The sequence below is a fragment of the Elephas maximus genome, chromosome 17 (assembly GCF_024166365.1).
Source record: "Elephas maximus indicus isolate mEleMax1 chromosome 17, mEleMax1 primary haplotype, whole genome shotgun sequence".
Taxonomy (NCBI): Eukaryota; Metazoa; Chordata; class Mammalia; order Proboscidea; family Elephantidae; genus Elephas; species Elephas maximus.
Genome location: NC_064835.1, coordinates 28,433,019 through 28,457,622, shown reverse-complemented (window position 1 = coordinate 28,457,622; position 24,604 = coordinate 28,433,019). Strand labels below are relative to the sequence as shown.

At 40.1% G+C, this 24,604-nt stretch overlaps 1 protein-coding gene across 1 annotated transcript; it reads left to right on the top strand.

Moving 5' to 3' along the window:
- Positions 1-7,865: 7,865 nt before the first annotated feature.
- On the top strand, positions 7,866-11,929 carry PATE2 (prostate and testis expressed 2). Its single transcript, XM_049856344.1, has 3 exons — positions 7,866-7,941; positions 11,343-11,471; positions 11,793-11,929. Exons 1-3 carry the CDS (start codon positions 7,866-7,868, stop codon positions 11,927-11,929), a joined length of 342 nt encoding a protein of 113 aa, XP_049712301.1.
- The last annotated feature ends 12,675 nt before the right edge of the window (positions 11,930-24,604 follow it).

Sequence of the window (24,604 nt, the reverse complement as noted above, 5' to 3'; positions counted from 1 at the left end):
GTGAGGAAAGCACGTCCGTGTTCCCTAGAGTGCATTAGTGGGTGCCATCTGCATATGGACCAAGGGCACCCAATGCTTTTGGTTGTAGGACTGGGAGGTACCAGTTATCCTCGGACCCCTGTCGCAGGTGGTCAGATGATGTGAGTGGAGCCACCAGTCCTTAGGCCCATGATGTGGGTAGGTGAGGGCCCTGTTTAATAGACAAAGTGGTGACAAACATCAAACACCCACCTCTCCTCCACACAGCTGAAACACTTGCAGTCTGCCAACAAGGGCCTACTCTCCTTAAATAGGCCCACACAGGTCCATGTGGGGGCGGGAAAGGTGTTCAAAGTCCACAGACTATTTATGCCTGGACAGGAGCTGCTTCTGTCCTGAGCTCCCCAGGTTTGTGGAGCTGGCAGACTATCTTTTCCCCAAATGTGAATTTATTCCTTCTCCAAGGATGGGAGAATGACTCAGAGCATGCAACGGGTCCTATCTCAGGCCCAGGGAAATCGACAGTGATTGCAGGTGGCTTGGGAGCTGGGGGCACGGTAAAATATATGCAAGTACTTAGCTTTTGCCGAGAGCACTGTTCTTCTCTAGTTCTGGAGATGTGAGTAGGCTGTGCAGCTGGCTGTTTCTCCCCGAGGAAACTGTGGTCAAACGCTACCACCAGCCCACTGTAGCCTGAAGGTTCCCAGCAATTCAGGTCTGGCAACTCCTCTCTGCTTCTGAACCTTCTCTCTCTCTCCCCCTGCTGCTCAGTCCATTTTCTAACTTTGCATTTGATGTTCAGGTCTTCTAGCTTGTCATAAATGTAATTATTTCTCTTTTTTTTTTGGGTCTTTTTTGTGAGAGGGTTCACCACAAACGTCTGACTACGTCGTCATCTTGGCCCCACCTCTCAGTTTTTTTTATTAATTTTTATTGTGCTTTAAGTGAAAGTTTACAAATCAAGTCAGTCTCTCATACAAAAACTTATATACTCCTTGCTATGTACTCCTTGTTGCTCTCACCATAATGAGACAGCATTTTCCTTCTCTCCACCCTCTATTTCTGTGTCCATTCAGCCAGCTTCTGTCCCCCTCTGCCTTCTTATCTCTCCTCCAGACAGGAGCTGCCCAAATAGTCTCATGTGTCTATTTGATCCAAGCTCACTCCTCACCAGTATCATTTTCTATCTCATAGTCCAGTCCAATCCCTGTCTGGAGAGTTGGCTTTGGGAATGGTTCCTGCCTTGGGCTAACAGAAGGTCTGGGGACCATGACCTCTGCTGTCCTTCTAGTCTCAGTCAGACCATTAAGTCTGGTCTTTTTATGAGAATGTGAGGTTTACGTTGTGTCTTTGGTGTTCTTCATTCTCCTTTGCTCCAGGTGGGTTGAGACCAATTGATGCATCTTAGAGGGCCGCTTGCTAGGATTTAAGACCCCAGATGCCACTCTCCAAAGTGGGATGCATAATGTTTTGTTAATGTATTTTATTATGCCAATTGACCTAGATGTCCCCTGAAACTATGGTTCCCAAAACCCCACCCCTGTGTTCAGTTTATTCAGGAAATTTCTTTGCTTTTGGTTTAGTCTAGTTGTGCTGACCTCTCCTGTACTGTGTGTTGTCTTTCCCTTCACCTAAAATAGTTCTTGTCTACTATCTAATTAGTGAATATCCTTCTCCCTCCCTTCTTCCCCACACTTGTAACCATCAAAGAATATTTTCTTCTCTGTTTAAACTACTTCTTGAGGTCTTATAACAGTGGTCTCACACAATATTTGTCCTTTTGCAACTGACTAGTTTCACTCAGCATAATGTCTTCCAGATTCCTCCAGGTTACGAAAAATTTCATGGATTCATCATTGTTTTTTATCGATGCATAGTATTCCATTGTGTGACTATACTATAATTTGTTTATCCATTCATCCGTTGATGGGCACCTTGGTTGCTTCCATTGTGATGTAAGATTTTGACGATTTTTATGGTCTTCTACAACTTTAATAGTCTATGGTTCCATGACATAAGTCATGAGGATTGGGGACCAAGTTCTGTTATTTTCCAGAATCTAGCCCTCTGCTTGGCACATGACTTGCTGAAATATGATGGCTGAATGAATGAGTGAGTGAATGAAGACATAAACCCCACATGAGCTCACTGAGTCATTTGGGCAAGTACCCAGAGTAATGTACCCCCAGGCCAAGCACGTCTGCCATTCAGCAGAGATGCCATCTGCCCTTTTCTGGGAGAAAGCAGCATGTTGTGCCCTCATGCTTATGGTCTCTCCTGGCATCAGGGTGGGTGATTGAGATCTTGGGGATACCATAGATGAGCAGTGCTCTTAATTTATTCTTCTAAATACCCGCTTTTGTTGTGAGGGACTAGTCAGGGATCAGGCTGCTTTGTTCTTAGATTCCCAGGGGCAGCAAATGGTTTTCCGGAGTGTGAATGGGGACTTGAGTGAGAGATAATAATCTAAAAAAAAAAAGACTAGGAGGAAGAATGACTGAATGCAGGACTCAGGGGTATCATCTGCAGTTTATATTCAGCTCTTTCTCACCCCCAAATTGCTGGAATGAAAAGAAGTGAATGGAAGAAAAAGAAAACCAACATTTACTGAGTGGCTATGATGTGCCAGAGGGGTAATGGCGATTCAGTGGTAGAATTCTCACCTTCTATGCAAGAAAACCAAGTTTGATTCCTGGCCAATGCACCTCATATGCTGTCACCATCATCTGTCAGTGGAGGCTTGCATGTGTCGTGATGCTGAACAGGTTTCAGTGGTGCGTCCAGATTTAAGATGGACCAAAATTCAGCAGTTTGAATCCACAAGCTGTTCCCTGGGAACCCTGAGGGGAAGTTCTACTCTGTCCTATAGGGTTGGTATGAGTCAGAATCGATTCAACGGCAACAGTGTTTTGGGGGGGATTAAGAAGAAAGGCCTGGTGATCTACTTGGGAAAATTAACCAATGAAAACTTTATGAATTACAGTGGTTCGATCCACAACTGATCATGAGGTTGGTACAGTGTTTGGTTCCCTTGTGCATGAGGTTACCAAGAGTTGGGGGCCAACTCCATGGCAGTGTTTTTTCCCCTGCAGGAAGAAAGACCAAGTTGTCTAATACACAGCTTCAGGGGTTAAACAGCTGCAAGAAAATTATGTTATTCTCTCACCAAGCATGGGAGAATACAGAAAAGTATAGTATAACTACAAAAAATATGGGTGGTGGTGGTGATGGTGGAGAAAGCGGAGAGCTTGTGCAAAATTTTGAAACTGTTTTTATTAACCATAATTGGTGGTGGAGGTATTAGTGTTGTTATGCTGAGACTGTTATGTGTCAGCATAACAGTGGGATGAAGCAAATGATTGATTGTGGAATATTCTAATTTGATTCAATTCTAACTTTATTCTATTCTATTTATGTCATATTATAATTCATATTATTCTAATATAAATTACATATTAGAATACACATAATATTCATATATATATATGTTATTGTTGTTATTGTGTGCCATGAAGTCAATTCCAGCTTGTAGTACTCATATATAACAGAGTAGAACTGCCCCACAGAGTTTCTAGTCTGAAGGGAGCCTTTTATTGAACTAAAGTAAGACTAAATAAGAACTGTATGCACCTGTTCTGACTTATCTACAAATTCTTAAAGATGCATTTAGGGACGGATCCTGTTCATAACCCAGGGACTGCCTCTGTGTGTGTGTGTACCAGAAAAAAAAAACAAAATCCTGTTGCCGTAGAGTCAATTCCAACTCATAGAGACCCCGTAGGACAGAGTAGAACTGCCCCATAGGGTTTCCAAGTAGTGGCTGATGATTCAAACTGCCAGGTTTTGGTTAGCAGCCTGAGATCTTAACAACTGCGTCACTGGGGGAAAAAAAATATATATGTGTATATATATATACGTATATTCTATTTTATCATATCTATCAATCCTATTCTAATATATGTTTGTCTTAGTTATCTAGTGCTGCTGTAACAGAAATACCATAAGTGGGTAGCTTTAACAAACAGACATTTATTTACTCACAGTTTAGGAGGCTAGAAGCCTGAATTCAGAGTGCTGGCTCTAGGGGAAGGCTTTTTCTCTCTGTTGGCTCTGGAGGAAGGTCTTTCTCTCTTCAGCTTCTACTTTCTGTTTCCTTGGAGATCTCCATGTGGCTTGGCATCTATCTTACCCCATCTCTGCTTCTAGCTTGCATTTAATCACTTTTATATCTCAAAAGAGATTGCCTGAAGGTATACCCTATGCTCATCTTTGCTCATTAACATACAAGAGACAACCCATTCCCAAATAGGGTTATAAACACAAGCATAGAGGTTAGGATTTACACACATATTTTGGGGGGAAACAATTCAACCCATAACATTCCACCCTTTGGCCCCCCAAAATTCATGTCTTTGTGACACGTAAAATACATTGGGCCCATCACATCATCCCAAAAGTCTCAAATCAACTGCAAGTACAAAATCTCATCTTCTGAACCATCTAAGTCAAATATGCGTGAGACTTTAGGCATATTCCATCCTGGGGGCAAAATTACTTTTCATCTGTGAACCTGTGAAATCTGGAATACAAGTTATGTATTTCTGAAGTACAGTGGTAGAACGGACACAAGGTAGACATTTCAATTACAAACGGGAGAAATGGAGGGAAAGAAGGGATGTCAAGCACCAAGAAAGTTTAAAACCTGGCAGAACAATTTACATTAGCTCTCAAAGCTTGAAAATAATCCTCTGTTCTTTGGTACCATCTGGGCAATGGCCCTGCCCTCCAGACTCTGGGTGTTGGCTATGTCCTCTGGATGCTGGGTGGAGGCCCCTCAGCCCTGGGCTTCAGCTCCACCTTCGAGGCCCACTGGGATGGCAAATCTGCTGCCTTAGCTTTGGGCAGCCCCATTCTCCTTGTCCATCTAGGTGGTGACCTCGCCCCCTCAGCTCCAGCAGATCTTGTTCTTCTGCCCCTTGGGCATGGCAGCCCTACCCCCTCAGCTTAGGGCAGTGGCTCTATCCCCTGGCACGCTTTAATGGCAGCCTCACACTCTGGAATTGACTTGGGAAATATCCGGCTCTCTGAAACCTAGGGGGCTGTGGCCTCATCCTTTGAGATTCAGAAAACCATGACCCCACCCTTTGAAACTGAGAAGACCCTTCTTTCTGTGCTCCTTCGAACAGTTCTGCTGATCTCTGAGCTGCTCTAGAGATGATCCTTTTCTTTTTTTTTTTTTCTGGAGGACAACAGATGTAGCTCCTTTGTTTCCTCCCTGTAAAATTCCAAGAGGCAGACAGCATTCTTTCCTTTCGTTCTTTCTCTGTTCCCTTCAGTCTAAGCTGATGGGTTTTCTGCTGGGTAGTTGTTTAGATCCATCACTCACAGGCTTAAAGTTTTTAACAAAAGATTGTGTAGCCACATCCTTGGTGAATATTCTAGGACCCATGTCCTTGGTTTGTACAACAAGATTTTCCAAATCTTTAAGTTCTGTTTTTATTTTGCACAGTCCATTTTTAAGTCCATCTCTTTCCTCTCACATTTTACTATAAGTAGCAAGGAGAAACCATGGCCCCTTTAAGATCTTGCTTAGAAATCTTCTCAGCCAAATATCCAAGTTCATCACTTACAAGTTCTACCTTCCACCAAACATTTGAACATAATTCAGACAAGTTCTTGGCCACTGCATAAGAAGCATCACCCTTCCTCCATTTTCCAATCACATGTTCATTGTTTCCTTTAAAAGTCTCACCAGAAACACATTTAACGTCCACACGTCTAGCAACCTTCTATTGCTGGCCCTGTATGTATTCTCTAAGACAATAGAGGCTTTCTCTATAGCTCTTCTCACCTCCTTCTGAGCCCTCATCAGAATCACCTTTGACATCCATAATTCTACCAACAGTCTCTTCAAGGCAATCTAGGCTTTTACTTTTAGGCACCTTAAAACTCTTCCAGTTTCTGTCCATTACCCAATTCCAAAACCACTTTCACATTTTAGGTATCTGTTGGAGCTGCACCCCAGTGTCTTGGTATCAAATTCTTTCTTAGTTATCTGGTGTTATGATAATAGAAATATCACAAGTGGATGGCTTTAAGAAACAGAAATTTATTTTCTCACAGTTTAGGAGGCTAAAAGTCTGAGTTCAGAGCACCAGCTCTGGGGAAGGCTTTCTGTCTCTGTCAGCTCTGGGGGAATGATTTTGTCTCTTCAGCTTCTGCCTTCTGGTTCCTTAGAGATCTCTATGTGGCTTGGGGTCTATCTTACCCCGTCTCTGCTTCTAGCTTGCTTTTAATCTCTTTTATTTCTCAAAACAGATTGACTCAAGATACACCCTCTACTAATCTTTCCTCATTAACATAACAAAGACAACTCATTCCCAAATAAGATTATAATCACAAGCATAGATGTTAGGATTTACAACACATATTTTTGAGGGACACAATTCAATCCATAACAATATTCTAATTCTATTCTATTCCATTTCTGTGTACTCAAGAACCAGGATTCTCTGTGTGGAACAAAGGATATACACTTGCAATAAAAAAAAAAAGCTAAGTAGAAATTTTGTGGTCTTAAATTTGAATTGGAGATTTCAGCAGGAACTCATGAGGTGTCAACTATTTATCTCTTTGTTCCATGAGGAACCCTAGAAACAATGACCATCTCAGTAGCAATAAGATTGTGGTCCTGTAATACCATTTCTGACTAAAAGAGAGCATGGTTTCTTGAATTTCAAGGCTAAGGCAGAAAATGCACAAGGTGACTGGAACATCTTTTTAGACCATATAACAAAGAAGGGATGAAACAGTACTAGGGTCATGTCAAAACGATTCAGAAGCCAATTTAAAAGGGCTCCCATAAAGATGGTGATTGAGCTTCAATAAAGACAAGAAACTTGTTGGATTGAAACTGATAAAATATGCTTGCATTAATGTGTCCCAAATGATATTAAAATTTAATTGTAATGGATAATGGTGGAGGGGAGCCCTGTGAATGGAACCACTGGGTAACCAGCTAGCAGATGAAGAAAGTATCTAGCCATAAAATTATCCCAGCTAAAAACTAAAAATGAGTTGATTAGAAGACTGACCGAATTTCTGGGATTTCTTTGTATAATGGGAAGATTAGCTGTTAGTCTGTGATATACGTTAAAATTTTTTTTGCTAGTTGGGTATTTGCTATTTGAGTTTATTTATGGGTTAGTGATTGGTTTTCCCCCCATACAGAAGATTTTTATTTTAAATGTAATCAAACAAATAAATCTTTTCTTTTTTTAACAGTTCTATATTTTGAGCCGTATATAGAAAGACATTCTCCGATCCTGAGATCAGCTGGGTCTCTGAAACTTTAATGTCTTTTCTTTATGCCATCCAGGTGGGCAAAGGACGGGGGATATTGAAACTGGTTTTCATCTATTTAATTTGTAAACTCTGCATAAGTAACACAACACTTTTCTTTGAAATGTAAAAACACTTGCTACTGTCTTGGGATCCTACCTGCAATGTATGAACAGTCTCATTTTCACATTGTTATTATAGTTCAGAAACTCAGTCTGATCAATCTGGTTGCTCTGTAAGAAGAGAATTGGAGGGATGAAAGAGTGGAAGAGAGAAGACTGTTATTCTTCCATTCTACAAAGATTTATTTTTGTGTCTATTGTGTTGCAGGTCTGCACATCCTGGGTATGCAGTGGAAATATGCCTTTGGTTTGTTTTAATGGAAGAGTTGAACCAGTGGATCAATCCATATGTAAATTCAGGTCATGAGAATTGCTATAGAAAAAATAAAACAGGAAAAGAGATGGAGAAGGAAAATTGCTATTTTCTAGAAATTTCTCAGGGATTGCTGCTCTGAGGGCAGCACTTGAACAAAGACCTGAGAAATGAAGGGGAATGTGATAGGAAATGAGATTGGAGAAGTGGTCATTCCTCAGATTGGGAAAGACCTTGTAGACCATGGTAAGAGCTGTGGATTTTCTTCTAAGTGTGATGGGAAGTCATTGGAAGGTTTTGAGGCATGGTGTGACATCTCTGACTTACATTATAAAAGTGTTATCTGGCTGTTTATGGAGAACTTACCACAAAAGGAAAGAGTAGAAACAAGAAGGCCAAAGAATAAGGCTATTATTTGGCCCAGGCAAGAGATGATAACAGATTGATTAGGGTGGTGGCTGTGGAGATGGAAAGAAAAATAACCCCGTGTGATTATAATATATGCTACTTGCTTTTAGATTCCTCTTAGAGCATGCAGCGCAGGGAGCTATAAAGAATGGGCTCCAGGTTTATTAAGTAAGGGAATACTGAAGTAACACGAGGTTTGGTAAACCAGGAAGATCATTATTTCATTTTGAGATATTCAAAGATTGTAGTGCCTGTGAATCTTCTAAGTGGAGTGGGTATTTGTAGATATGAGTCTGGAACACAGAATAGATGTCTAAAGTAGAAGTATAAAGTTGGATGTCATCAGAATATAGACCATACCTGAATCTATGAGAGAGGGCCCAATTCTCATTCAACCTCAGTGAATCAGAGCTCAACTAATGTCCTAGCTGCTCACTCATCCAAGGAAAACTGGGCAGTCTGTTCTGAACTTGATTCCCTAACTTCAAAGGCCATTCTTGAAGAAACTGTTCTTGATCTTCCTGCCCACTCCAACACCCACGTCAAATCTAAGCCTTACTGAAAGTTAACCCCTGGCAGGACATTCCTGATAACACTTCTACTGCCGGATTCTTGCCCCTCGCGTGTGAAATCTATAGCTGGAGCCACTACCCTACTTTTTCTCCTGCCCTTCTCTGTATGTGGTTGCTTCTGATTGAAGTTTTTGATACCTATCCTAGCCGAAGGGTCAAGGCTGTTCCTTAAACTGAAAACATTGCATAAGGAGTTAGTAGTTGACACTTTCTAGGGCATTAATAAATATGAGATTCTTCTTTTCAAAAACATTAATATAATCCTAATAATAACCCTATGAAATATGCACAATTATTCTCAACATTCAGTAACTCATCCAAAGTCACATAGTTAGCAAGCAGCAAAGGCAAGACTTGAGCCCATGCATGTAACATAGTTAAATTTGGATAAAGGGAGCTATGTTTTCTAGAAGTCTGCAATGGTACAGAACAGTGAGTACTTTACTATCTTTCCCAACACCGGAGGAAATGGCCTTTTTTCATTGATATTTTACAACTGCTCAATAGTGGGCAAGAAATTCAATCCTACACACTTCGGACAAAGAACACTCAGCAGCAAGACCATTGCATCATTCTCTCCAATTCTCTTTACCCATATGCCATCACCTCTAACAAGATGCATTTCTCTCTGCCTGATCTTATTCACCCATGTCTCTATAATCAAATGACATCCTTCTGACATATGTTCAGTTGTTTGGCACTTCTGTGTTATGGCATTTTCTGTTCCTTTGAATGTCCTTCTCTACTTTATTTGTCATCTGGCTAACATTTTGCTAGCCTTCAAAGACCTGCTTAACCATCCCCCTCTCCCCTGGTCAGGTAGTCCAATTTGAATGTTCCTTGTTTGTTATTGTTGCTAGTTGTTGAGTCAGCTTCGACTCAAGGTGACCTTATGTATATCAATATGAAACATTGCTGGGTCCTGCACCATCTTCATGATCACTGGTATGTTTGAGTCCATTGTTGAGGCTATTGTATCAATCCATCTCATTGATAATTTTCCTCTACCCTTTACCAAACATGATATCTTTTTCTAGCAATTGGTCTTTCCTGATGACATGTCCAAAGTAATCAAGTCAAAGTATCACCATGTTTGCTTCTAAGAAACATTCTTCTTGTATTTCTTCTAAGACTGGTTTGTCACTTATACGAAATGGAATCATTGAAGATTGATACCTTAGGCACTCCTTGCATAACGCCCCATAATTGTTGTGTGTAATGTACTTGTGATATCCTTAACTAGATTCTAAGCTCTGTGAAGTTACTGATTAGTGTCTGGGTTTGCTTGGCATCTCCTCTTCATGTGATCTTGGAATTTGATGTGTATTCAGTAATTATGTATTTAATTGAAAAATCGATCAGTTATTTAATAACACTCAAAGGCAACCTATGCAAATTCCACCTCTGCTCACCTTTCTTCCCAAATTGCTCATTCCTGCACCACAGAAGGCAACTTAACGCTGCTTCCACAGACTACATCTAGACTCCTTAGTTCCTGGTGCCTCAGTGTAAGTGAGACACAGACAAATCTGAAGTCATTCAGATGAGAATAAATAGGTTGTTAAAGAAAGCTAAAAGGAATTGCAATGTCTAACTTCTGTCTTGAAATATCTGAAAGGATAAAACGTGAAAGAAAAATTTGACTTGATTTGTGTGGCACAAGGCTTTAGATATACAACAATGGGTAGAAATTATATGGAGAGAGATTTTTACGCATCTGTAAGGAAAATTTTTTAATAGATGCCTTAAAAAAATTTTTTTTTTTTTTTAGGGGTAGCGAGACCACAGTTGCTGGAGGATTTGTGCAAACTCAGAGTGAGCATCCTCTTGGAAAATGCTGTGGGGCTATCAGAATATGATGGCTTCGCTTGGAGACGTTGAGGTATTGTCTGTCCCTGAAATTTTATGATTATATGACGCAGATAAATAGCCCAAAGATAGATCACAGAAGGAGAATAGCCAGCACCTCCCACAGGACAAAAGTCCCAGAATGATTGTTCTCTTCCTACTGAACATCGTCACTCTGCTCTGCCCATCTGGGGGTAAGTCCTGGAGACAGAGGAGAAGTTGGTGTATGGTTAAGAAATGATTGGATGCTGTGGGAAGGAAAGTTTCCAAATTGATCCTTGGGTCTGTGGCAGAAGTATTTGAGATTATAAGAACAAATTTTCTTCTCTCCACAGGCAAATTCCTGGACTTCAAAAAAGGTAGAACTATGGCCGGCCTAAAGTCCTCAGTAGATGTGTCGTGTTTAGAAGTAAACCTCTCCACATTCATAGAGGGCTGTGATCCATTCTTACATAGAGTTCTGGAAGTTTTATCTTCTCCTAGTCTAGCCTAGTGTATTTCTGGGAGTAAGGAGCTAAAATCCCCTTCTTGCTCCCTTATCCTCATTACCAGGCACAAATCACCAGGCTAGATGAGGGGTTCATTATTTGCGGGTCCATGAATAAATTTCACAGGAACCTGGGAAACTTCCTGAAGTGATATACCGTATTTGATTTATGCATGTGCAGATTATCTTTTGCCAGAATTTTCAAAAAGTCAGTGGTACAAGAAAGGTTAAGAATCACTAGGCAATGGCAAGTTCCTGTAGAGAAGCCACCAGATGCCAGGGGAGCCTTCCTCAGACCTCATTCTCTAAGCACCTCTTTCTGTGTTTGGCAGGGGCTTCAAGAGAATGTTATCAATGTAGAAGATACCATCTTGGATTATGCTATGATGGCATGAAGTCCTGCTACCTGAAATACAAACAGTACTGTGCCATTGAGAACTTTTATGTACTTACAAAAAAAGGTAGTACAGGAGTATAGAGTGACTGAGAAATAATCTCTGCTTTCCCTTCTGCCCTCAGAGTGATTGGGATTAGTGAGGATGGGTGGTCATGTAGAGGGGATGGCAAATGTGGACTGACTTCTTAAGATGGCATTGGGTGAAGGAGAGGTTGATGTCCCTTCCAGTTAGGGAATAAGAAGAAGCAATTAGTAGATGCAGCCTATAGCTCATTTGAGTCTAGAGAAAGGTTAATGAGAATCTGAAGAGAGGTTATTGCTAGGAAGATTGTAGGAGGGAGCAGAGTCATTATATTCATGTCCCTCCTCTCTTTTACCTCCTCAGGGAACAGTATGTATTTTTATTCAAAGCTGTCATGTGTATACAACTGTGAGAACATCAACTTCTTGGATCTTGGCAAGAGAACAGAGCTCATCTGTTGCAAACATAGTAACTATTGCAACCTCCCTGTGGGGTCCTAGTTCTACACCTCTCTAGGACTTTGGATCATTCTTCAAACCACCACCCCCTTTATTTCTCCCCTGGAACCTGTAGTCTGAGGTCCTCTTCTCACCAACGGTAGTTTGTGAGAAAGCCAGTTGGCAGTGAAAAGAGAAGTCGTAAAGAAAAGCAGTGGAGGAAGCAGAGTCTCATTAATGATGGAGCACTAGCCTGAATATTTGCTAATTTCTACTGCTCACATCTGGCAGGAGGATTTGTTTTCTTCATGGTTGTACTGCGTTGAATAGTGTTGGGCTTGGAATTGACTGTTTCTTATACCCTATATAAAAATGCAAAGACGGGTTCCAAGCTTGTACTGAGAATTCTGTGGCCATACTCTCTACCCACCTGTACCCAATCCCCTGAGTTGGGATTCTCTTCCTTGCGTTAGCCCTGAAACCCCCTGTCAGTCTCCCTTTACCCATGGGTCCTGATTGTAGAAGAGGATTAATCTCAGCAATCCCAATTTTCTGGCAGCATGAGTGAAGTCTTCACCTGGAAGAGCTCTTGGGGGAAATCTTAGGCCAGAAAAGACTGGACAGGCATAGGGATGAGGTATCAAGGAATATTTTAGGGATATTTAAGTTTGTAGAATCTAGTATTTCAGAGACAATTTGATGTGGGTGGAATTAGCTTGAATCATCATGGCTCTAGTTGGCTAGGTAGCCTTGGGCACTTGACTGAACTGGTGGTTGGATCGGGAATGGAGATCTTGGTCAAGGATGGGCTGTCAGTTTCTTCTCACAGGAATAAGAAAAAAATGCTAATAATGAGACAATGGGCATGGTAGTTGAAAATAATAGAATGTAGAAATGCCATGAGGTAGTGTTGGAGTAACAAAGTATCAAATATAAGATGGAGTTATGAGTAAATGAAAGGTAGTAGTGGTTGAAAGAGAAATGGACAGTGAGTGAAACAAATAGGCAGAGAGAAACTGAGCAGCACAAATGGTGGAACAGCACAACTAGTACAATGGCTGTGAAGCTTCCTTGGATAGGGAATCTCTCTGGTGTTCCTTTCCTCCTGAAGCATCCCACAGTTCCTGGCCCTGAGTTTCCATGAGCGTTTTTCTCCTTTATTTTGCCACTTGAAATTCTTGCGATAAACCACCCACTCCTCTAGACGGCACTGGGTTTTGGGGTTCCTCTACTTGAGTAGATTGGTGTACTATCTGTCTTTGTGTCTGAAAATTTAATATTTTCCATGGAATTCTCAGTTGGGATTTTACAGAGCCACGGTGAAGAAATACATGAAGATAAAATAACTTTTCCCAAATAGACAAGCAGGTTGAAAAAGCCAACATAACGAATATTTTGAGTTAGGGAAACAACATATTTTTATTTGTAGTTGTACATGGGCTCTCTCAGCCATTGAACTACAAGGATGAGATAACTCAGTCTAGGAAAAAAAAGATCATAGCCTAGCTTTGGTTTTCAAAGTAGACTTTAAAGTTATTTTTGAGTCAAGGGTTAGACAAAGCTTGGCTTTGAGAAAGAAGATAATTCTAATTGTAAAATCTTTTCTTTATGCTTCATCATCTAACCTTGGCATTATCGGCATCACAGCTTTGAATTTTACTTTATGTAGTGGATAATTTTGGTTTGATTTTTATTTTAGTGCCCCACCCCAATCCTCTTTATCTGGCCAGTGCACCCACCACCCATCTGCATTGAGTGTTGGCTTATGATAACTCACAGCTTTCTCATTTTCTAGAGGTTTTGTCGTCTGCAAAATGGGAGTTGCCTTGCCTGGATGCTGAGTTCTTGACTTGAGTGTAGATATTGGCCAATGAGTGGCTGACATGAGGGTACAAAAATCAGTCCCCTTGTATCAAGGTGGAACTAAGTTCATGGTGCATTTTGTGCTCTGGCACTTTTCCATGGGATCTGAATGAGGCTAGTCTCCAGTTGAGACTATGCTTTTGTTAACATTTCCTCCCTGACCTCTCTTGTTTCCTTCATTCCCCCTCTGTTATTGTGGTTAGGTGCCATTGAGTTGGTTCTGACCCATAGTGACCGTAAGTACAACAGAAGGAAACACTGCCCGATCCTGTGCCATTCTCACATTCATTGCTATGTTTCAGCCCATTGTTGCAGCCACTGTGTCAATTCATCTCGTCCAGGTCTTCCTCTTTTTCATTGACCCTCTATTTACAATAAGTTCTTTGGACAATAACTTCTATCTTGGGGTCTTCTTCTAGAGAACCTGACCTAAGACTTAATAACCATTGAGATACAACGTTTGTTACAAGATAATCCATTACTCCTTCCCATGTACACATCCATCTTCCGCAGAAATCAGGAAGAATGTATGTTGGCTGGGAAGGAAAGTGGGGAGACAGACAGACAGAATGAAGGGCATGAGGTCAGACATACGTTTTCTTGCTTTCCAACACTCCACAGAGATTGAAGTGGAGCTGTCAGGAGGCACTTAGATAAATTTTGCAAAGAAGTACCAGAGTAGGAGGCTTTTTTCACATCCTGAGCATGACTCTTAGACCTGCAATGGGCATCACCCTTATTTCCATATAGTCTGTAAGTGGCAGGGTAAAAGTGTTAAAGGGTGATGCCTAGGCGCATCGTCCTGAGATACCATCTCCTGCCTCTCCTAAAGCTTGCATGAGACTTGTAGGTGCTCCAGTGCAGAGAACAAGGAAGAAAACTGAGGATTGGAAGGTGCAAGGGACTTCACCAAGGTAGAAATTAAGCTCTTACCAGTAAAGAGGTCACTATGAGTCAGAATTGACTCGATGGCAATGAGTTTCGGATTTTTTTAGTAGAGAGGTATGTGGTAGACTGCCCAAAATTACAACTGACTAGGAGCCACAGCTTGGGCAAAGCAAGTGAGAGCTGAGATGAGGAAGTGATAACTGACTAGGAGCCACAGCTTGGGCAGAGCAAGGGAGAGCTGAGGTGAGGGTTAAACTACCAAAGGAAAACTACTGGAAGTTGACTGTGGTGAGTGAACTGACCACAGACACTTATTAGTCACAGACATTTCCATGATGAATCTTGTGAGATCTCAAAGGGTTGCATGAGACCAAGATCCCCTTCCTTCTCCACTATGACATTAATCTGTTCCAGAATTACACTGAGAAATCAAAGAGAAGTGGGAAGGGGAAGAAACACTTTTTACCCAAAATAGTCTAAATTTAAATTGAAAAGACCAAGTGTTTTCCATTAGAAAGGAAATGGGGGCTCTAAAACAAGATGAGGTCAGATAAGAAAATGAAGTTACATTTGACATTTCTGAGTGGTAGTGTGTGTAATATGAAAACTAACTCCTCACACTTGAGGGGACTCTTTCTTATTAGTCTTCCTGTGGCTTAAACAAAAGTGCTTTAATCTTGGAGAGTTATTTTATTTTTTTGCTTTACTCCATCTTGGAATACTCTTCTCGGTTCTCCTTTCCAATTTGAACAAATGAACAAAGTAAAAGAAAAGTGAAAATTTCTTTACCCACATGAGCACACACCAAATATCAGTTCTTTAATTTGCGTACAATTTTATTTCATACATACATGTATTTACAGAGAAAAAATATTCTTCACATACATTTTTAAAGAACAGTAATATGGCCAACTATCTAAGGGCTGATTTGGAATTGACTGGTAAGTAATTCATCCAACCTTACATATTAAACCAAAATAAATCTCAGGTGTATTAAAGATTTAAATATAATAGGCAAAAACTTACTCTTCCATACTGTGACTGTCATTATCTTAGCTCTTAGTATGTTCTCGGTAAAATGCTAAGTACTTTTTATATATAATCTCATTTAATCTTCACAACTTCCCTGTGAAGTAGCTAATATTGTTACCTGATTTAGTAGATGAGAAACTGAAGAACAGACTGGTTAAGCAACTTGACAAGTATTACATAACTAGTGTTCCAGTTATTATTGCTATACAAAAATTATTGTGTTCACTAGTACCGTGGGTCAGGAATTCAGAAAGTGTACGGCGGGGGGGGTGGCTTGTCTCTGCTCCATGATGTCTGGGTCCTCAATGGCAAGACCTGAAGACTGCAAACGATTAGGGAGCTGACAGCTGGAATCATCTGGAGGCATCTTCATTCACATGTCTTCACGGTTGATGCCGAACTAAGCTGTGATATCATGTGGCACTCTTGGCTGGACTCTCCATGTGGCCTGGGTGCCTTCACAGCCTGGAGGCCCCAGGCTTCTTACCTGGTAGCTTAGGGCTCCAAAGGAAGTGCTCCAGCTCTACAAGTGGAAGTCACAGCACCTTTTATTACCTAACCTTGAAAGTCACGCGGCACTACTTCTGCTACGGTCTGTTGGTTACGAGTCTGACCAGATGCCAACTCTTCTGACTGGGGAGTGACAAAGCTGTTGAAGAGCATGTGGTATGGGAAATATTGCTGCTGCCATCTTTGGAAAATGCAATCCGTTATGACTAGTTAATGGCAGAGCTGGGACTTGATTCAATATTTGTCTTATTCTAACTCTTGTCTCACTATTCCATTAAGGATCATATATATTTATATAGTCCAATGGTGGGGGAAACTTTTCTCACCATGACATAAATAAAAACAGGAAAATACTGATAGATCTGCCCACATACATAAGTAAATATTTGATAAATCAGAACCACAAAAAATGCCTTAATGGGAATTATATTTGTAATATATGTAGCAGATAAAGCATTTGCTTCTTCAGTATACCCAAAGCTCTTTCATATAAATTAGGACAAAATGAACCTTCCAATGAAATAATAAAAGAAATCAACAGGCAATTCACAGGAAAAATATAAATTGTCAGTTCATATGAAGTGATGTCCAATGGTACTCATAATGTCTGTAACACAGATTAACAAAGGGAGGTGCCACTTAACTTTTGTATTAAAGTGTCAGGGATGAAAAGGTACGGCGTAGTAGGAGTTGATTAGGCTATAGGGAATATTCTTATACTGCTGGTGAGAATACAAAATTTTTTCCAAAAGGCAACTGAAAAAAAATCAAAATCCTTAAGAATGGACATATATTTGTATCCAAAATTTTTATTTTAAGGAAAGAATAAGAGAAGTGTGAAAAATAGATATATACAGCAGCAATGGTAATAACATATTTTGTGTTCCAAGTCTACCCCTGAGTTTGTTGAATGGTCTCTGGGGTCTTAAAAACTTGCAAGTTTCTATCTAAGGCATGGCAATTGGTCTCTATTTGCCTGGAGCAACAGAGGAAGAAGGAGAGCCAGGAATAGGAGGAGGATGTGGAATTTGTGGCTAATTGCCTCCATGAACAGCTGCCTCCTTTGCCATGAGACCAGAAGAACTGGATGGTGCCAGCTACTATTACTAAACATTTCGATCAAAGATACTATAGAAGAATCTTGATCAAAAAAGGGAAAATGCAAAACAAAGTTTCAAATTTTCGTGAACTCCAGACATTTTTGGAGCTATGGGGGCTAAATAAAGCCCTGAAACTATTGTCCTGAGATAATCTTTAAAATGTGAACCAAAAAAATCCCCTGAAGTTTCCTTTAAAGCAAACAATAGTTTAGTTTAGGTTAGCTAGTAAAAAATGTCTTCCTTGAGCATTATGATCTTTTAAGAACTGTCTATATGGAATCAAAGTGACAACAGCAACTTGGAAGATTAGATAGCAACCTTAGGGGGCAGTGAGTGTATGTTAATGGGGGAGGAACAGCTCAGAAGTGGAGGGTTAGAGTAGCTGAACAACTCAGAATGTAATCAGCGTCACTGAATAGTACATGTAGAAATGGTTGAGTTGGCGGATGCTTTGCTACGTCTGTTCTCAACGATAAAATAAGAAGAAGTGATGATAATGTCAATGCAAATGTATTGCTATGAAAGCATTTAAAAATGTATTCAATGAAAATGTTTGAAACAATGTATAATTTGATCCCATTTTTGTTTAAAATCTATTGTATCTATCAAAGTTTAACAGTGGAAAATTCTGGGTTTTCAGTGTATTACATAGTTTTAAAAATTGAGTTGATGTTCTTTTCTGGCAATATTTTAATTTTCTCCCTATAGAAATAAAACTGTGGAAGAAGTTTCAGAGAGTCAATGTGCATTAGCCTTACAATAACCCAGATGTTGGAACTGGCAGAAAAGGAATTTAAAACAGCTATTATAATCTCAATGACTGAAAGAAAAGATAGTCATGAGTTAACAGAGAGGGAATATCAACAGAGAGATGTAAAATATAATAAAGAACCATTAGACCAAAAGTTTCTGTAATAGTTACAGGTAATTTACATTTTTTCTTTTCAATTTTTAAAAACAAACATGAATTTATTTTTTAATAGCTTAAAAACTAAAGAAAGGATATAGTAAATGAATTAAGTAGCATAACAGTATATTATTCCGTGGATAAGATCTATCTAAATTAAGATGACCCAGTTAATAGAAGAGCAGAAACAACTTTTTTTTTAAGGGAGAAAATATGCAGAGTTTTCAGTCATGATAATGCTGAGAATTTGCTAGGCTTTTTTTTTTTAGTGACAAGCAGATAACTCATGTTGGGTTCATAATAGAGGTACTGACGGAATAACAGTCATTAATACAAAACCTTGAACTACCGAAGTTTTCCTTCAATTCCATTTATCTTTCTATGTGTATAAAGAAACTCATTGTCATCGAGTCAGTCCCAACTCATTGCGGTCCTATAGGACAGTAGAACTGCCCCATAGGGTTTCCAAGGAGTGCCTGGTGGATTCCAACTGCCGGCCTTTTGGTTAGCAGCTATAGCTCTTAACCACTGCAGCACCAGGGAAGCCCTGGTGATTAAGAGCTACTGTTGCTAACCAAAAAGGTCGGCAGTGTCTGTCTGACACTAGAATCTCGACAGTTATCAATTACACTCTATTTCCCCCTAGAACAGAAAATTAGACAAGTTCCGTCTTGAACTGATCTACTTAGAAGCATGGACATGGTTCTTCTAAGAGGGAAACAAACTACTTTGATTTTCAATACAAGTAATATGTGACATGTTCTTAACAAACTTGTGGTCAAAGTAACACTTGATGTTGATCAGAAGCAACCACAATAAGCATATCAATAGCTGAATTGTATGTGTTTCCTAAGCTTGACACATAAATATTTTGTGAGGTGGGAATTGAATAGTGAGTTAGAACTTGTTAGAATATAGCATTGCACGAAGTACTATTTCAAAGGACTCAGACTTATGTTGTGTATGAATTGTTATTCTTTTGAAGTTTTGGAGCAACAAGTAACAAAGTACCACATATCTTATCCAATGAATGCTCTTGAATTTTGTGTACTCTGTCCTTGTCAAGCCCTTGCCAGCTGTTTGGACATTAAACAAGGTGGAGAGAAGCAAATATTGAATCTGATCATTTGTAAACAGATGTTCTCAAAAACAATTTCATTGATTTAGTTTTTTCAAGTCATTCATTTATTAAATAAGCCAGATTCTTGTAACTGATCCCTAGTTATATAAGTCAATTATGAAGGTAAGTTTTGGCGAAAGGTTAGGATGAATTTACTATAGAAACAAACAGATTTTTTTTTAGATACTATTTAGAATTTTTTCAAAAGATATATATTTATTGGGCACCTGAATGTAAAGTTAACAGGTGCGAGAACTCACTGGAACTCACAGTTATATGGTAACTGAAAAAATAGTGTCATTTAATTATCTATCAATGCAACTTATTTCATTTTTAGACAGATCTATTACTAAAAACCTGCACACTTTTATTAAATATCTCATTTGCTCATCAACAAAGCTACAAAGGTAATTGAAGTGGCAAAGTATTTTTTATTCTTTCTTTCACCTTTCAAAAGCCTATCTCAAGAAGACCTTCCAGAATGGCGAAGTAAGGGCCTTTAAACGTTTGCTCCTCCATAAAAACAATAGGAACATGGGCAAAAATTTTTAAAGTCCACTTTTTCCAAACTTTGGAAATTAGCCATAGGTTTGCAACATTCCAAGGAACTTTTTTTTTTTAATGGCTAAATTTAGTAAGAAAAGTGAGCTTTGTGACATTTTAACTTGCCTTATTTTATTTCCAGCTCTCTGTCCCCAGTTCTGTGGTAGCCTTGTAAGTCAGCAGCCTTGCAACCATGGTTAAAAAAAAAAAAAAAAAAACCCGTTGCCGTGGAGTCGATTCCGACTCATAGGGACCCTATAGGACAAAGTAGAACTGCCACGGTAGGTGTGAAAATCATCAGCTTAGTAGACCCTGGAGAAGGCAGTGTGAACTTGGAGCTCCCCACAAAGTCCCATTCCCAGAAAGTTGTTAGTTCTAGACCTATAGGGATGCTTTCTGGAAAAGCTTCATTTACAGAGTTTGCCTTTACGTGACCTAATTCAGGGCTTGTTCAGTGGGAAAATTTCTATCCTCAGAACATTGATCAAAAAAATCAGTGGCAATTGTTTAACATTGCAGATGCTTGAGGCAGTGATACCAGTTGGGGAAAATGCATGGAGGTCCAAAAAACCGAAAAGAAAAATCTAGGGAATGAGTTGTCCATAGTGGCTTTGAAAATCTCCAAAATATTCTTGGGACTCTAGAAAGATACACACATGTGCAGAGCTGTGCACATACTCAGAAAAGACCTGAGAAGACCCTAATATCTCACCTCTGGCTGACCTTGAGGCTTTGTACAAACAGGAAGTGAAGGCTAAGACAAACTTGTAAACTGCCAAAGCATTGAAAGTGTGCCCCCAACATACACAGAGTCCCTCAGTGAAAAGTGAGTTCAAGGCATTTAAGGAATTTGTTTCACATCATTAGCTGACCACACAGGTAACTGAGAAAAGATGTCAGTGGCCACAAATGATAAAGAATATAGACTTCGGAGAATTAGTTGAAGAAAGTCTTTTTTGAAATGAGCCAAAATGAATAACCTGAGAACAAGGCAATCATTACATTTTCTAGCGGGGGATGTAAGTATAAAGTGTTTCAGAGGGGCAAAGCATGCTGAATCAGGAGCCCTGGTGGCACAGTGGTAAAGTGCTTGGCTACTAGCCTAAAGGTCATCAGTTCAAATCCACCAGCCACCCTGCAGGAGAAAAGGTTGTCGTCTGCTTCTGTAAAGAGTATAGCCTTGGAAATTCTATGGGGCAGTTCAGTGCTGTCCTATAGGGTTGCTATGAGTCAGAATCGACTTGACGGCAATAGGCTTGGTTTTGGGTTTTGGTTAGGCTTGCTGTAGAGTCTTTACTCTTCTGGCTCCTTCAAGTGTTCCAATGTAACTGCTTCAGTCTTTGTCAATCACAGCTGTCAATCACATAGTAATGTGGTGTGATCAAGCCATTAAGCTGGTTGCCTTAGAAGTATGTGAATCTAAGGTAAGGGTAAGAGCTGAACAAAAGACCATTGTCTTCATCTGCTTAAAAATTATTTGATTTTTTTCTAAAAAACAATCCTATATTAATTTTGAAATTAAAAAATAAATTAGAATGAAGAACACCAAGGTCACACGACAACTAAGAGCCCAAGAAACAGAAAGGGCCACATGAACCAGAGACCTACATCATCCTGAAATCAGAAGAACTAGTTGGTGCCCGGCCACAATCAATGACTGCCCTGACAGGGAGCACAACAGAGAACCCCCGAGGGAGCAGGAGATCAGTGGGATGCAGACCCCAAATTCTCATAAAAAGACCATACTTAATGGTCTGACTGAGACTAGAGGAATCCCGGTGGTCATGGTCCCCAAACCTTCTGTTGGCACAGGACAGGAACCATCCCCAAAGACAACTCATCAGACATGAAAGGGACTGGACAGTGGGTAGGAGAGAGATGCTGATGAAGAGTGAGCTAATTATATCAGGTGGACACTTGAGACTGTGTTGGCATCTCCTGTCTGGAGGGGGGATGGGAGGATAGAGAGAGATGGAAGCTGGCAAAATTGTCACGAAAGGAGAGACTGGAAGGGCTGACTCGTTAGGGGGAGAGCAAGTGGGAGTACGGAGTAAGATGTACATAAACTTATATGTGACAGTCTGACTTGATTTGTAAACGTTCACTTGAAGCTCAATAAAAGTTAATAAAATAAATAAATTAGAGACTTCTGGCTTCACCCTGATATGTAAAAATCTTGGAATTTGTCCCTTCCATCTACATAACATGGAAAAAATGAACAAACTGAAAAAATTACTTTTCTTGGACTCATCAGATTGAGGGGAAAACCATTAACCTGAAATCTCCAGAGACCAGTAAATTCAGAGTTGTTGTTGTTGTTAGGTGCCGTAGAACTGGTTCTGACTCATAGCGACCCTATGCACAACAGAACAAAACACTGCCTGGTCCTGAGCCATCCTTACAATCATTATGCTTCAGCTCACAGTTGCAGCCACTGTATCAATCCACCTCGTTGAGGGTCTTCCCCTTTTCCGCTGACTCTGTACTCTGCCAAGCATGATGTCCTTCTCCAGGGACTGATCCCTCCTGACAAGATGTCCAAAGTATGTAAGATGCAGTCTCACCATCCTTGTCAAATCTGCTTATCCAGAGCAGAAGCTGCTGGAGCCATAAACTAATAAAAAAACAAAAACAAAAAAACACCTAAATGATAATTTTCTGGATGCTGGGTGTGGACTAACCTGAGAAAGTCATAGGGACTATAGTCTTGAGAGCGAGAGTCATGAATTGAATTGTACCCCCTCCTAAATTTTTGTCAGCTTGGTTAGGCCATGATTCCCAGGGTTGTGATTGTCTTCCATTTTGTGATTTATACGATTTTCCTATGTGTTATAAATCTCTACCTGCAGTTAATGAGGCAAGATTAGATTATATTAAAGAGGATTAGGGTGGGATGTAACACCCTTACTCCGGTTACATTCCTGATTCAACATACATGGAGTTTCCCTGGGGTATGGCCTTTTATCTCTCAAGGATGAAAGGGTAAAGGGAGGGAGCGGAGAGTGGGGGAACTTCATATCACCAAGAAAGCAGCACCAGGAACAGAATGCACCCTTTGGACCAGGGGTTCCTGTGCAAAGAAGCTTCTAGACACAGGGAAGATTGATAATAAGGACCTTCCTCCAGAGCCAAAAGAGAGGGAAGGCCTTCCCCTGGAGTTAGTACCCCAAATTTGGACTTCTAGCCTCATAGACTGTTATGGCAGCGCTAGATAACTGAGACTGGGGCAATACTTTTATGGGTTTTACCTTAAGGAACCCCAGTAGATTCTCACAGTGAAGACCTTAGAAAGATCTCCTCATGTCTGTGGCAGGGAAAGGTGGGAAAGTAATCACTGTGAAATACACCCAGAGCCTTCTCCACAACAAACAGACTAGATTTACCAGTTTAACAGAGACTAGAGAAACCTCAAGAATATGGCCCACAGACACCCTTTTAATTCAGTACTGAAGTCACTTCGGAGGTTCACCCTTCAGCCAAAGATTAGACAGGCCCATAAAACAAAACAAGACTAAATGGACACACCAACGCAGGGGCAAGAACAAGAAGACAGGAGGGGACAGGAAAGCTGATAGTGGGGAATTCAAGGTCAAGAAGGGGAAAGTGTTGACATGTTGTGGGGTTGGCAACCAATATCGCAAAAAATATGTGTGTTAATTGTTTAATAAGAAACTAATTTGCTCTATAAACCTGCATCTAAAACACACACAGACACACACAGACACACACACACAGCCTTCTCCAGAACAAGAGCTACTCTCAGGGGATAATACTTTACTATAGCCTTAATCCACCTGGGGGAGGGCATTCCTTCCACTCCAGCCCCCTATAGCCTTCCTGTCTCATCTAATGGGGGAAGAAAAAGCTATACCAATGGGGAAATACTTAAGGTCACAGCCCATAGATTTAGGCACACTAAAAAACTAAGATTTAATCTTGATGTCATATAGTGCTCAGCCTTCCTCACACCTTATCTCTATACCAACAGGGATCCAGTATAATAACTGGATTGCAGCTGAGAAAGTTGCAAGACACAAGCTCTGTCTGTGAGGACAAGTAATTAAGAAAGTGCAGATCAAGAAGGGAGAGAAAAACAAGAACAACTGAGGAATTTGAAGCCTCTGGTACCTACAGCTACAGCAATCATTAAACAAGTCTAACTCCTAGTCAGATTAGCATAAATTCTCACACTAAAGACGTCTTTTCCTCTGTTCCTATCACCTGAAAGATTGTATCCAGCTTTCAGCAAAAACAAAGCCCTGGTGGTGTAGTGGCTAAGAGAACATTCAAGAACAGATGGGTAATGTGAGCAGAAAGATGAAAATTCTAAGACAGAATTTTAACAAATGCTAGAAATGAAAAACATAACAGAAATAAAGAATGCTTTTGATAGGTTCACTAGTAGACATGATAAGACTAAGGAAAGAATCAGTGAGCTTGAAGACAGGCCCACAAAAACTCCCAAAATGGAATTCAGAGGAGAAAAAAGAAACCAGAAAAATACACCCAGAACAGACCATCCAAAAACTGGGACAGTTTAAAAAGCTATAATATATGCATAGTTAGAAATACAGAAGAAAAAGAGAATGGAGCAGGAGAAATATTTGAAGTAATAATGGTCAAGAACTTTTGAAAATTAATGACAGACATGAGACCATTTATCCAGGAAACTCAGAGAACACAAAGCATGGTAAATACCAAAACTATAACTAGACATATCATATTCAAACTATGGAAAACCAAAGACAAAGAAAAAAAATTGGAAAGAAGTCAGA